The sequence below is a fragment of the Delphinus delphis genome, chromosome 4 (genome assembly GCF_949987515.2).
Source record: "Delphinus delphis chromosome 4, mDelDel1.2, whole genome shotgun sequence".
Classification (NCBI taxonomy): Eukaryota; Metazoa; Chordata; class Mammalia; order Artiodactyla; family Delphinidae; genus Delphinus; species Delphinus delphis.
The window spans coordinates 38,665,847-38,681,739 of NC_082686.1; the positions used below are offsets into that span (position 1 = coordinate 38,665,847).

Below are 15,893 nucleotides of genomic sequence, written 5' to 3' on the forward strand. Positions count from 1 at the left end.
TTTTTTCTTCTTCCTCACTTGATTGACAAAGTTTGGACTGTGGTTTATGGATACAATATCCATCTACCCAATGGAGATTGCCTAGGCTAGATTTCTCTCAGAATCCTCCCTATGGGAACCCAATAAAATTAAAATTCTGCACTTGAAACCAATTTCAAACCCACTTTTCAATTAATTTTCATTTAAGTTCTCTCCCTCCATTTCTCTAAACATTTGATAGCATGAATGCTGAGGTTTTATATACAGACTCTGCAGTATAATTTCTTGATTTAAAAGTTTGCTTAAAGCAGAAAAAGGAATCAAGATGTTTACATAACTCCCACCACCTTCTTTCACTTTAGAGTAAAAATATTATAAGAAATAAAGGGGAATTAGGCTTTAAAAAATCTCCTGAGTATTGAAGCTTCAATCACATCTACTGCCACCCATGGAATTTCTAAACTGAAATAAATGCAGTAGTCATCTTCATGTGCCATATAAGGCCCCGAGTTATTAAATATAAGTTCATGCTTTGTCTTATATTAAAGGAAATGTAAGATATATGTAATTGTAGTATGCAATTTCTTTCTTTTTCCTTTGAGCCAGAACAAGATGTTTACTTGAATGCTATTACAGTGACTTATTTTTTTTCTTTTATCTAGAAAAAGTAACTTAATTTTCACAGGATTAATTTTAGAATTAGAACCCAACATGTACTGTGCTTATTGAAGGAAAAGACATTGCAGAACTCAAGGAGGATATAGCCATTTGGGAAAAGGAAGATACTGGAGAGTGTATCCATTCCAAAATTTGGAAGACCTTTTACTCTTGTCCACTTTGTAAGGATACTAGGAGAATTCTTTCCTTAGGAGATCTGTATTGTGGGACTGATATTTCTATAACTAAACTGCTGCTTGTTTATTCTTCTCAAGCATGAGCCTAAAAGGGAAAATGGGAACTATGAAGGCAAAGCTCACCAATAGTCTCATCAATAGGTATTCTCATCAATACCTAGGGAGTGAATGATTCCATATACAGTTGGAAGAATTAGAGGGATTATTACTGTGTCATAACTTTACAGAATAAATGCCCTAATGACTAACTCAGGAGTTTCAGTGGATATTAGTAATTATGTTTATATCTAGTTCAAATATTAAATAAACTGGTAGTCTGAGAAAGTTGTGGCAATTCTTTCCAACACTAATTTATAAATAAGGAATTGTTAAAGATATCAGAGATTCTCCTATTACATATGTACAAAACAGTGAGTCAATAAAAGTTTTTTAAAAGTCTGTTAAGATAAAAACAACTTCACCAAGACGTTAGAATACAAGAGAATAAATATACAAGCATATCTGGTTCCTTTTTTCACTTTTATTTTCTTGTTGTTTTTTGCTTACCCTAGGAAGAAACTGCTACACAAATATTTTTAGGTACCTAAGAAAACAAAACATCTTTTTCAGCCTTATAGATTTGGTAACAAACATAAATTTAATTTCATCTCATTCAGAAGATTTTCTAATTTTAGTTGAAAATTAATTGCTTTGAAAGGGGCAACTCTCTGGATTGGCTATCTTAATATTCTTGCTGTAGAGTTATACAGTATTATCTCATGCCTGATGCTGTGTCACTGTCCTCTAATTCCTGGTGTCTGGCTCCTACTCTTTTTCAGCCTTATCACGTAGAAACTGTAGACTGGAACCACTTTTTAAATGATCTCCTTTGGTTGCCTGAATAGCAGGGAAGATTTTTATTCATTTGCAGCAAGAAACTCAATCATTCTAGGTTCCAATTAGAGAAAGCCTAGGGGCCCTCTTTATTAAGATGAAACACAAATTGTATCAAGACTTGCTAAACCAGTTAATATTTTTATGGTTAAGCTTATTTTATTAAGAAGCTTGAACATTTTAAGTACTAATTGGAATATGTGTAGGCTATCTTTAATCGATGTGTAAAGTCTAACCTCCATTTTGTTAAAATTGCATCTTATGGTGCTAACATTTTTTGCCACCTTGAAGATTTATCATTCAGAGTACAATCAAGAATGCTGCAATGTTTGGTCTCAGGAGTGACTTATACTGCTGTAATCTCCTGTTAACCATTTCATTTTTGCAGGTGTTTGTTCATTATTTCCTAAAAGAGAGAATTATTATTTTAGAAAAAAGTTTTTTAAATACTGGCAACTTGAATAATTTTTCTAGATATTTAACTTCATTTCTATACACAAAATTTTAAATATATATCTAAATTTAATTACATATTTACAGAGCCATGTGCTTTAAGATATGACTTAAAGTTTATGAACACTAACAGAGAAAAAATTGACAGTTTAGATTTGGGGAGTATAATTTTATGTATGGAAATGTATAGATATTTGCATATAATTATATCTGTGTGTTTCAATTCCAACTTATATATGAAGAAATATTGCCTCTTAATATGATAAAATACTTCTATTAAGCAGTATTTTAAGGATGAATTTTCTGAAATTCAAATTATCCTTAATGTAACTGCTATCTTAATGTTGGCCTTATGTGGCTTTGTAGAAAGGATGCAATTTCTAATTATTTCACTTACATGTAGTTAATCATAGTTTTATTGTGCCCGCTTTTTTCTTTAAAGAATTTTAAGGATGTCTATGGTCCGAGATTATCCAGTCTATCAGTTTTAAAATAAGAATTAGTAAATTCAAATAACAACAAGCAAATGAAGAATATATGAAGAAAGTTGAGAAGTATTAATGGTTTGACTTTTATTAAAGATGCTATCAGAATGAGTTGTCTATATAATTGGATGATATAAATTATTGTATTATTCTAATGTTTTTAGATGACAAACTTTTACTAAAAAACTAAGTGACTTTTTTTTACCATACTGCTGATCTACTTATTTTGATACAATTTACAATATTTATTATTATTTGGTTCACAACTTTTATTTCTTTTACAAAATTTTGTCAGAAAAAATACATATTCTTCACCTTAGAAAAGCTGTGGTAGTCATAGACACCACTTATCAAAACCTATGTTCTAATTGTATTCACGACAACAAAGCATAAGTTCAACGTTTTCACCAAAATAAACAAATAATTAAAGCTTTTTTGAAAATAATTTATAATGGTAAGATAAAATCATGTTTAAATTTAAAAATTTTGACATAGAAGAACTAGGAAAATATTCCTCATGTTAGAACACAAGGGGTAGTGGGAAAAGCATTGACTATGGATTCAGACCAGGGTTTGAATACATCTCTAATCGTCTATATTATTATCTGCATTATATTTTTAAAAATGATACTCACCATGTTCTTACGAGGATTATAGTAAATCTACGTAAAGTAACTAGGACATTGTCAACACATGGTGACAGATACTAATAACCATTCTTATCATTAACAATTACATAAGACTGAACTCTTTGAAGACAGAAATTCATGATTCATTTATCCTTTCTTCCCTGAAAGCAGATTTTGAGAATTGTTTGCAAGTATTTGATTAAAGGAGAACTGTCAGTTTCTATGAGTTCAGTTTTTTCTTAGATTCCACATATAAGTGAAGTCATATAGTATCCGTCTTTCTCTGTCTGACTTTTCCACTTAGCATAATGCCCTCAAGGTCCATCCATATTGTCACAAATGGCAGGATTTCTTTCTTTTTTTTAATGACTGAATAGTATTCCATTACATTTGGAATTTATTTTCTTTATCCATTCATTTGTAAATGGACACTTAGGTCGTTTCCATGTCTTGGCTATTGTAAATAGTGCTAAAATGGATATGGGTGCAGATACCTTTTTGAAACAGTGATTTTTCCCCCCTTTGGATATATACCCACAAGTAGAATCACTGGACCATATGGTAATTCTATTTTTAATTTTTTGAGGAACCTCCATACTGTTCTCCATAGTGGCTGCACCAATTTACATTCCCACCACCAGTGTAGGAGAGTTCCCTTTTCTCCACACCCTCCCCAACAGTTATTACTTCTTGTCCTTTAGAAGGCAGCCATTCTAACAGGTATAAGTGTTATCTCATTGTGGTTTTGATTTTCATTTCCCTGGCTGTTAGTGATGTTGCGCATCTCTTCATGTACCTGTTGTCCATTTGTATATCTCCTTTGTAAAAAATGTCTATTCAGATTATCTGTTTTTAATCAGGGTTTTTGCTGCTGACTTGTATGAGCTCTTTCTTTATTTTGGATATTTACTCCTTATCTTATTTACCCAGACATAATATTTGCAAATAATTTTCTCATTTCATAGGCTGCCTTTTCATTTTTTAAGTTGTTTCTTTTGCTGTGCTGAAGCTTTTTAATTTAACGTGGTCCCACTTGTTTATTTTTGCTTTTGTTGTCTTTGCTTTTGGTGTTAAACCGAAAAATCATCACCAAGACCAATGCCAAGGAGCTTCTTTCCTGTTTTACATTTTCAGGTCTTACATTCAAGTTTTTAATCCATTTTGAGCTGATGTCTATGTATAACGTAAAATAGGGGCCCAGCTTTATCCTTTTGTGTGTGGCACTTCAGTTTTCCCTGCACTATTTATTGAAGAGGCTGTCCTTTCCCCTATTGTGTATTCTTACCTCCTTTGTCAAAAATTAATTGACCATATATTCATGGGTTTATTTTTGAGCCTTCTATTCCGTTTATCTATGTGTCTATATTTTTGCCAATATCATACTCTTTTAAGTACTATATCTTTGAAATATCATTTGAAATCAGGAAGTGTGAAACCCCCAGCTTTTTCCTTCTTTCTCAAGATTGCTTGCCTATTTGGGGCCTTTTGTTGTTGCATACAAATTTTAGGATTGTTTGTTCTTTTTATGTGAAAAATGCCATTGGAATTTTGATAGGGATTGCATTGAATTTGTAGATTGCTTTGGGTAGTATAGACATTTAATATTAATTCTTTCAATCTATGAGCAAAGACCATCTTTCCATTTATTTGACCTCTTCAGTTTCTTTCATTAATGTCTTATAGTTTTCAGTGTACAGATCTTTCACCCCCTTGGTTACATTTTTTTCTAAGTATTCTATTCTTTTTGATGCAATTATAAAATAGATTTTCTTAATTTCTGTTTCTGATATTTCATTGTTGGTGTATAGAAATTCAATTGATTTTTGTCTATTGATTTTGTGTCTTGTAACTTTACTGAATTCATTTATTAGTTTTAAGAGCTTTTTAGTGGAATTTTTAGGGTTTTCTTTATATGCTATCATATCATCTGCAAATGAAGACAGTTTTCCTTCTTCTTTTCCAGTTTGGTTACCAGTTATTTATTTTCCTGCTTAATTGCTCTGGCTAGGACTTCCAGTAAAATGTTGACTAAAAGTGGCCAGAGGCAGGGGTGGGGGATAGGGGAAATGGGTGAAGGTGGTCAAAAGATACAAAATTCAAGTTTTAAGTTCTGAGGATATAATGTATAGTATGCCAACTATAGTTAATAATACTGGATTGTATATTTTAAAGTTGTTAAGAGAGTAGATCTTAAAAGTTCTCATCACAAGAAAAAAAAGTAACTATGTGAGGTTATGGATGTTCACTAAACTTATTGTGGTTATCATGTGGCAACATTTACATATATCAAATCATTATGCTCTGCGCCTTAAACTAGTGCAGTGTTGTGTGTCAGTTATATCTCAGTAAAGCTAAGGAAAAAAGAAAAGAAAAGAGATAACTTGCAGAAAAGAAAACCTCTAGAGGGATGAGAAAGCAGGAAAGGTAAGGGGGAGAAATTTCAGGTGGTTTCAGGCAAAGCTGTGCCCCCACAATGGTGGCCCCAAATGCAAAGGTATAATTCCAGATACCTCTGTGGAAGGCTGCTCCAATAGCCCACAGACAATCCTCCAGAGACCAGCAGGTATGAGACATTTAGCCACAGAATCTGGGCTGCAGGACCTGCTATCTATCAGTGACTGCTATAGTGACTCAACTAATTAGCTCCTTAATACATGTCTGCTTAGTTAAGGAGAATAGAATAAAATTATAATTGCCATACCTCCAAAATCTTCTGAGTGAGTGCATTATGATTCTTTTGGTACCTTACAGAAGTTAGCATATAGTTATCCATGAAATGAGTGTTAAATATTTATAAATTGCTTAATTAATTCACAGAATATGTAACATTTCATATGTTTTTTGTTTATATGCATGTTTAAATCCAATAGGCCAGAACCTGTTTTGTGGACAAAGGATGGCGGAGAATTACCAGATCCTGACCGAATGGTTGTGAGTGGTAGGGAGCTAAACATTCTTTTCCTCAACAAAACGGATAATGGTACATATCGATGTGAAGCCACAAATACCATTGGCCAAAGCAGTGCAGAGTATGTTCTCATTGTACATGGTGAGTACCTTTTGACATTATTATACATGCAAGAATGACCTGAAAAACTGCTTAAATTTATCAAAATCTTTAGAATAATAAACAAATTTAAATGGGTTTTCTTTTTCTTTCACAAGGACTTCTCATAAGTGTAAATATCTTCATGATTCACAATTAATACGTTTCAAGTCAAACTAATAAAATAAAATTACAGCCTATACTTGAAATAAAATTTATATTTGTGAAAGATTTTTTAATTATAAATATACTGTATAATATTTGGTGGTGAATAGTAAATCATATTAATGGTTTTCTTTACGTTTTATGCTTTAAATTATAAATCAGAATCATGAAAACAATATTTTCCCTGAGTTAATTTTGGTAGTATTATCATAAAAATATGCTTTATAATCACTATTACTAGTTTTACAAAGAGAGATAGCATGTAATCGAGATGTAGCAAAGACAGAGGTGTACAATACTAGTGAAAACTGTACTAATTTCTTATGAACAATAATTTGAAACACCCACAGACATTTTTTTCTCCTCTGCAATAATCTCACAATTTGAGTAAATATAGGAAAATGGCAAAAAGACATGCCAATACCCAAGATTAAAAAGAATCTCTGTTTTTCCTAAACTCCAAAAGCCAGGACAAGTTGTTCATGAGGTAGCTTTAACATATTGTTAGACGAAGATGAACTTTTCTGAAATCGATAAATATCACAATAAACAAAATTAGTCAGGTTTCTTTATTACAAGACTTCTCAGAGTTTATTTATAGGGTACAATGTGAATCTCCAAGAGAAAAAAGCATTAGAGAATGTAAGATTTTTCTCATATAGTTCACCAAGAAAACATTTTTTTTAAGACTAATGTTGTGTTCTACACAATATTACAGTATTTGAATGAGTACTGTGTAAAAATTACACAATGCTGTAATAAATCCAATGGATCTTAGAAATCCTGAAGGGAGTACATTTATTTGAAATCTTTCTCATGAACCTAAGTATAAAATAACTGTAAGAAGCATGGGTTAATTTTATACCTTTCCAAAAAGGAATTTGGGGGATAAAGTCTAATTCTTTGTAAAGGGATTTAATTTTAGGGGAAAAATAATCCCATTTGTGTTTTTTTCCAAGATGTTTACTTTTTTATGATACAGGCCAAAATTGGAGAAAGAATAGTGTATTAAATCAATTTACAACTTTATTTTCAAATTGCCTTAGTGTCTACCATTTCTCAGTTCTTAATAACACTTTTGTTCTTGAAGGCAAACAAAGTCTTGCATTGAATAGACTTTCCACATATAAACATCTTGAAGATAACAGAGCTGAGAGAGTAATTTCTAGTATCTCATGAATTGTGCAAATTCCAGCTTTTGGGAAAGATCAGCCTAATCAAATTAGACTGATAAATTGGAATTAAATGTAGTAACCCCCTGTAGATAAACCCTACCAGGCTCACTGCCAGAGAGAATATAACAACCACTGAGTGTGTCAAGAAGATAAGTTAGATTCTTAGAGCAGGATCCAGGAGTAGCTTTCAGTTCGTGCTGACCTGGATGTTTAGATCTTGCAGTCACGGAAATGAAGTCTGATTCACCCTCAACTTGATAAGCGCTTGTCTCACCTAACAGTTTTGGAACCTGGGGCATGTTGCATAGCATGTCACATTGTGTTGAAAGCAATATGACATAAAAATATAGAGAATTAGAAGGGAAGTGACAGAAAAAATAATATACTTAGATGAAAAGTATGTTATTTGTTTTTTTAAAGTAATTCAAGTGGGGAAAATTCATATGTTTTCTCAGTGTTTGCAAGCTAGCCAACAGCATGATTTCCTAAATAGCCAAGCTACCTTTAGGTAGTTGGCAGTTGACATATTTCTAATAGATACTTTTCTGAGCACTTTGTAAGAAGTCATTTTTGGCTTTTCTTTTTGAACTACAATTCATCAAAAGCACCCCATAGATTAATGCTATCCATGCTACTAGATAAATTGCTGTGAAGTTCAACAGTGGTTTACCTAGGATTATTGACACAAGTAATGAGAGGCTCGATGAAACAGTGAAACCATATTACACTGTGTTTAAAAAGGGCTCCAATTGGGTTCATTACAAAATAAAGGGTTTTTTTTTTTCCTCCTTTGCGCACAGGGTATAATGTTTCATTAGTCACTGGTTGTATAAATATAAAAAGCTACTCTCTTCTGTTAATGGTTTGGCTGTTTCAAAACCCAACTAAATGGTGAAATTTGAGTGGTATTTCAATCTATAATGAATACTGTATGCATTTCGGAATGAAGTGATAAGTGATCATTTGTGAGAACTTTACACTTTTATCTTTTACACCAAGTTTGATTTTACATTAGCTGTGATAATTTAATATAGCTCTAGCACAGAAGGGCCTTTCATGAGCTGAGACTGTCTCTGATTCTACCACAGTTATCTAGGTTCTGTTGATTCTTAACTTGATGGAGGTCAGAGCACTTTGCTGTGAAATCATCTGCTATCTAGGTACCATCCTAATGGTTAGATTTTATTCTTTGGGTGTCAGTGGAAGTGCATTATTTAAATGTTTTCACATTTAATTGTTAACAGCACTGACTTTGTATGTCATGGACACTGGAGTGTTCCCCTCCACCCTAACCCCATGATACCTTTGCAAATTTAAACATTACAATTTCAGATGGTAATTTGAAACTGCCAGTCTGGTTCTCACTCTCAATGAAAGGCCTAACAAAATTCAGTACATGTATACAAATACATGTAAGATAAAACATTACACTTTTGGGGCTTCCCTGGTGGTGCAGTGGTTGAGAGTCCACTTGCCGATGCAAGGGACATGGGTCGTGTCCCGGTCTGGGAAGATCCCACATGCCGCAGAGCGGCTGGGCCCGTGAGCCATGGCTGCTGAACCTGCGCGTCCGGAGCCTGTGCTTCACAACGGTGAGCGGCCCGCGTATCGCAAAAAAAACAAAAAAAATAAAAATTACACTTTAGAAACGTTTGCACTGTAGAGATTCCATTAGGAAAAAAGGTACCATTTTTTCATTAACAAGCACAGCAATGGAAAAATTAATCTGTTAAATTAGTAGCCATAGTGATACTATTAATTCCTGTGAGCACAGTAGTTTTTTGTTTTTTACTTCTGTATAAAAAATATTGAAGTTACTCTCATGTTATTATTGTTATCATGCTATTTATTTCTTTTGAATGGCTAATTACTTCCATATTAATGGTCTTGAAATATACTGTTCCATTGCTGTTTTTACTATTTGGAGAACTCAGATCAAAGGAGATATTCATTCATTCACCAAATAAGTATTTAGCATTTATTCACTGAGTGAAATGCGCTATAGGAGCAAAGGTGAATATCACTCAAGAAGCTTAGAGTTAAACATGAACGATAAGCATTCAAGTAAGTATAGTACAAAAGTCAAAGAGTTATAGGAGTATGGATATACAATGATGTAGATATTCATAGTTTGTGACAGCATGGTCCAATTGTCTGGAATTACAAAAAAAATAGTAACACAGTACTCCTGGATTATTTATAAACAAATGGCATACATCATAAATAGAAGTACCCACCAGTGCCAGGAACATAGATAAATAATAAATCAGAGTATTATTATTATACTATTACTAGTAGTCTTATGATACCTTAAAGCAATCTCAGTCCAGTGCTCTGGTACAAAATTTACCCAAAGGTTGTGTACAATTTACTGCCCAAGGTCTTCCCTGAATGGTACCCAGAGCATAAATTAAGTTATCCCTATTGAAGAATGAGAAAATTCTATATTCTTGTTAACTAAGCAATGGAGAAGATCATTAAAAATCAACACTACAGCAAATTAGTAATATAGAGAGAGCAGGATAAAAGTTATAATCACCCTTGTTTCTCTGATGTAACATCAAGTTCAGAAAGTTTAGGTAAAATATCCTCTCCTCAAAGAAATGCTACCCAGATCTCCATCTTTTAGTATAGAAATCATAGAAGATACCTATTCATTACACAAGGAATGGCTGCAGAGAACTGAGAATGACCTGAGACTAATCTTATTTTGTGGTTGGGGATGATTCAAGTCCTTATATTTATTTGTCATCCACTTATTTAAAAAGTATTCTTTTGGAAGTGTCAGAACTTTATAGTACCTGGGAAATTTTGAAAGAATATCTATGAAGAGTGGAAAACATAAATTACCACTTCCCCCCAAATCCTATACTTCTTCCTCCTCAACTATCCCAATGCCTTTGACCTCCCTTCACACTCATGCTAGAGAAAGGCATAACCACGCCTCAGAATACATATGGAAGATGGACAGTGGTGCTGGAACTCTTTTACTATCATCTGCCCTCCCCAGAATTCGGGAAGAAATACAGTAATACAAGTAGAAAAAATGAGTAACTTATTTCTTCTTCTGCCAGTAGCTGTACTAACTATGACAGGTCCACACTGTAGAGAGGAGTAAGGGGGAGTCCACTGTGAGCTTCAGTGGAGAGGACACTCCACTTAGGACCCATCTCAGGGCTGTCTCACACAGTCATGGCAGAGTTGAGATGCACTATTCCAGAACTTTGTTCATGATACTCACCATCTCTCTTCAAATTTACTTTTCATATTACCATAGTAGCCCTTATATGAAATTTAAAATTATCTTACCATTACTTTTATTCCATTACTTCACTGTTTTTGACTTACAGAAATAAGCTTTTATAACAATTCATTACTTCTTCATTATCTTAACTCTTGTTATTCTTATTTTGAATAAAATTATCCACTATGCACCTTTCCATATTTTTACTTTTCTTTATATGTACATATTTAGCTTTTTCTAGCAAATTTCATATGTAGGACTGTATAAAAACAAGTAAAATTTTTCATAACTAGTATTATTATTATGGTAGAAAGTGAAATAGTATAAAAAGCTTGTTTATGTAATGCCAATCAGTTTACTGACAGTTGCTGACTTTGTATTCCTAAAATATCACTTGACAGTTAGGGTTTGTGTTATATATTTATTCATGTATCTATTGAAATGAATACTGATGAAAAATGTGATATTGCTTTTTGTTTGTTCGCTTGTTTCCAGGATAATTTACCTCAAAAATAACACATACATAGAATAAGATCCATCACATTTTATTGTTAGCTAGTAAGAACATTTATAAAAATAGTGTTTCAGGTTTTTAATTTTTATAGTAAGAGAATATTACTGCTAGAAATATCTATGTGTTTTCGTTTAGTGAAAGGTATCAAACTATTAAATATGCCTTTCCAGCTTTAAAAAAATTGATACAACTGCTACTTTCATTTCACTTTACCTTTATTGTTTAATAATAAATGTCAAAATTACGCAGAGGCAGAATGTTGTACACCAAGATATTACAAATTCCTGCATCAAACCAAGCTTCCAAACTTTGTTGTTCATTTAGATACCCGTCTCTTTCAGAGACTACAGGTAAATGCAGGTTCACTTCCCATCCCAGGTGCTGATTCTTCCTTTCAGTCAATTTGTTTACCATGGGAGAGAGGGAAATTGAGTCATGGAGGGTAGCCTTTCTTTCACTTTAACACACATTTCCAAACCATCTGTTATCTCCTTCAAATACTTAACTAAGGTACAAGATATAAATTCAATTGCTTTAGGGTTTTAGTTCCTGATCCTAAATTTAGCAAAATAAATAATACATATATAGATGCATGCCATACTAATTATGAAACAGATTAGGAATATCATAAAGTAATATCCTAAATTTGTGTTTAAATTTGTCTTACTCTAGAACTAAGCAAATATGATTATAATACATACTTTCCTAGTCTTAAGGTATATATTTTATATATTCCTTCTATGATTATCAATGATTTGAAAGCTAATGAGAACTCTCATTAATTAAAATTAAGAGTGTACTTCTGTGCTTCATAGTAAATACATAGCTAGACTAAAAGGTTGGCAGTCACACTTACATTTACTGTTATAATTATCCAGCAACAAAACATTTAGAAACATTGAGAGTCTACATGATTTTTTTTGCTTAGCTGTGCTGTTAGGAAAGGTAATACAGATCAAAATGGAAATAAGAGAGTGAATCTTTGAGCTCAGATGAGTGGGTGGGGAGCAGGAAAGAGAAGACTGGATTAATGGACAGATGTACAGCCAGCCTAGCAAACATTTGAAAGGGATTCAGCTAAAATCTGTTTCCTCACATGGAAACAGACCTACCAGTTGGTAAATTGATTCTGTGTGCTCATAATGAGCATTTTTCCTTTGGAGATGCTTTCTTTAGAAGCATAGATGGAAAAATATACGGTGTAGGAAGAAAAGGATAGAAAAGACATCCATGTGGAACAACAAAGAGTGCACTGATGGAAGAAGCCTATGGCTGCTGCTCTCATCTCCAGTTGAGAGTTTCCAGACAATAAACTAGCTGGATGAGTCTTAAAACAGTACCTTCTTTAATTGCTGAGATAAAACATAGCATCTCTGGACATGAATAAGCAGGGAGAGCTGTGATGCCTGTGGGAAAGGAGTACCTCTGACTGGATGAATATGCTGTTGAACTCTGCAGAGAGAAGTGAAATGGGATCAAGTAGTGGAGACAGGGGCACTGCTTTCATTATAAAGCATTTTGAAAAGTGGATATGTACAGGCTTACTCAACACAGAGTTGAGGCTAAATTTCATCTCTTTAAGATGAGCCTGAAGTGGATAAAGTTTCACCTTTCAAGGTAAAAATTCATTGAGATACCACTCTGAAGTAAATGTTTCTGTGGTACCTAGATGGATCACTGACTAAGGTGTCCATGCGGAAAACCCTCATTCCTGTCTGAAGGGAAGAAAGACTCCACCACCCAACAAATCCAACATGTAAAATGTTTTCCCTTGCACTCTTTATATATGATCTTTTCTGTCAATTTCAGAACAGAAGGGTTATACCCATGGCACTTAGTCTTTCTAGATTTTTTTTTTATGTGCAAAAAAGGCTAGAATATAGCTTTATAAAATGTATAGAGCTCTTCTCCCCAAGTATATATGCATTAATTCATTAGAGAAATTCAATCAATATTCAATCACCCATGGGGGGAAATTGTTGGCATTCCTTTTTAGAAACAATGGCATGCCTAACTAGACGAAGATTTTACATAAAATCTGCTTTGTAGCTTCTTACAAAAATGTAGTTTTCACAAACATTGTAACAACATATAACATACTTGTTCCAGAATCTAAGAATTATCCTTGAATCTTCTCTGCCCTTCTTTCCAATTCATCAGCAAGTTCTGCTGGCGCTGTTTCCAAACCATTCTCCCAGTCACATATGACTTTATTTTAATTCTCTGCAGGGCATTTATCATTATTTGGTATTTTAGTTGTATATTTGATTGTAGATATGTACATGTACATGTATATGTGTATTATACATGTGTACATATATTGTATATGTATGCATTTATGTGCATATGTTATATGCACAAAGCAGAAATCTTATCTTGGAGCAGTGCCTTCTAAATAGCAGGCAATCAAAAATATTTCTTTAATTAAATTTCTTTATCTCTCTGTTTCTCTCTTTCAACAGAAGAAACCTTAATAAAATAATACACATATGTATGTATAGATACATATATACATACATAAATATGCACAAACCCATATTCACATACATACACATATATACACATATATACCTAAGTGTATATGCGTGTATGTGTGTGTATACACTGCCCTAACTTCTGAACCAAATCAGGGTAATGATATTCATTCCTTGGTCACCAAAATCAAGACCTTTAACTTTCATCCAATATTGGGAAAATAAGTGAGATGTATTTACTTGGCAATCCATATGTAAATGCCACCTTATGGATTTAAGCAGTGCACAGTATGAATAACTGTGTATAGAAGAATTCACATCTCCAATAGAAATCTTTGAAATTAGAAGAGTTTTGCAATTGACTTCACATGTCTGTTTATCTTTTCACAAAACTCTATGACGATAGCTAACTTAAAACTGGATTTGTTTTTTGGAAATCTATATCCTTTCCCTTTTTTTAAAATATATCATCTCTTATAAAGATAACATTTATCTTTAAATGTAAACAGATGTAAAACTTCTCTGATGCATGGCCTGAAAATCCACATCACAATGATATTACTACTAGTAATATTTTACTATTCCAGGAAATGTTTTCTTGAGTATCTGCTGTATATAAAGTGCTAGGCCAGGCACTGTAGATCCTATAATAAATAAGTAAACACTCTCAATTATGCCTGGACTTCTTAGTAAAAATACACCAATGAGGTGTTTTCACTCATATGTTTTACCATGATGCAATTTCACAGATGTTTCAAGGTCCCCACATTAATTGTAATATTTCAGGAGACATAGCCAGGAGAATATGAAATTCCACGATTAGAAATATATTACTTTGGTAAAATGTTCACTTCTTTATTGAGCCTATATTTTAAATATAAATAATTTGGGGAATGTTATCAATCTGTGTCACCAAATTCCATGTGGGAATTCGTTTATTAAATAAGCTTTTTTAAGGTTAAGAAAGACCCTGCTTTTGCATGAGAACTCTGAATTCTAGGGCTACAGGTGATAGGAGGGCATATTAAAAGTGGAGCTCAATAGGCATTTCTTCACAATTCTGCTTAACATTATTCTTAGTGTTTATTAGGGATTATCTGTTGTGGATACATCCAAGAGACTCTATTTATTAATATGCTTACACAAAAAGTATTTACAAATAGCCCTTGTTGATTTTAAGTTACAGGATAGCAAGTTTATAATAACATTTTTGAAATACTCCCAAGTTCTCCTTTAATTTTCATTTAAATAAGCTTTTATATTGCAATATTAAATATTCTATTTGAATACATTTTACTAGCTTTAAAAATCGATTAGACAACAAACATATATGTGAAAATTAGAATTCACTAGAATTAGTGCTGTGTAATAACTTCCAATTTAATGACAGCATTTTTTAACTTACAAATTGGTAACATAGTACAGTAGCACAGTTTAGTTAAGCCTTAAGGATATTTAGTTCAGGATTCCAGAACCCATTGTTACTCTTTTATGGAATTTGTGTATTAAATAAGAAGAGGAATAATTTATGAATAAATGACCAGGTCTAAACTCTGTTTTTTTTAGATGAAGAAGCATAGATTCAGAGGGATTAAATTATAGGCAAAATGTCTCTCAGTTATTTTATCACAGAACCTAAATGAAAAATCAAAATATCTGGATTTTTCAATCAGTAATTTTCTACTATATCATACTTTCCCTTGTGTATATTTATATTTGGTTTAAGTTTCTCTTCTAATGGGTGACAGTACTGTTCTCTCAGAGGAAACTGACATCCTCACAGAACTTAAAGTGTTTGATCAAATCATCTGATTTACTTTTTGGTAAAGCACTTTTAGGAAAGAACTCCTAGTATGGAAGTAGGTGGAGCTAAATGGTATGGAATCATTCACTTCAAAGGCATTTTTTTCCCACTTTAAATTTCACTTTCCTTTGTCAGTTTGGAATGTAAAAGAGTATTTTAAAAGAAAAAAAATGCATACATTTTTTTCAAATGACAAAC

At 32.7% G+C, this 15,893-nt stretch overlaps 1 protein-coding gene across 2 annotated transcripts in view; it reads left to right on the plus strand.

Moving 5' to 3' along the window:
• The window catches only part of CADM2 (cell adhesion molecule 2), a 1,062,587-nt gene that overhangs the window by 974,784 nt on the left and 71,910 nt on the right, over window positions 1–15,893 (plus strand). For both annotated transcript variants that reach the window (XM_060010480.1, XM_060010481.1), the window contains exon 8: window positions 6,144–6,322. In XM_060010480.1, the coding sequence (XP_059866463.1) occupies window positions 6,144–6,322 (179 nt within the window). The remainder of the gene's footprint in view (window positions 1–6,143; window positions 6,323–15,893) is intronic.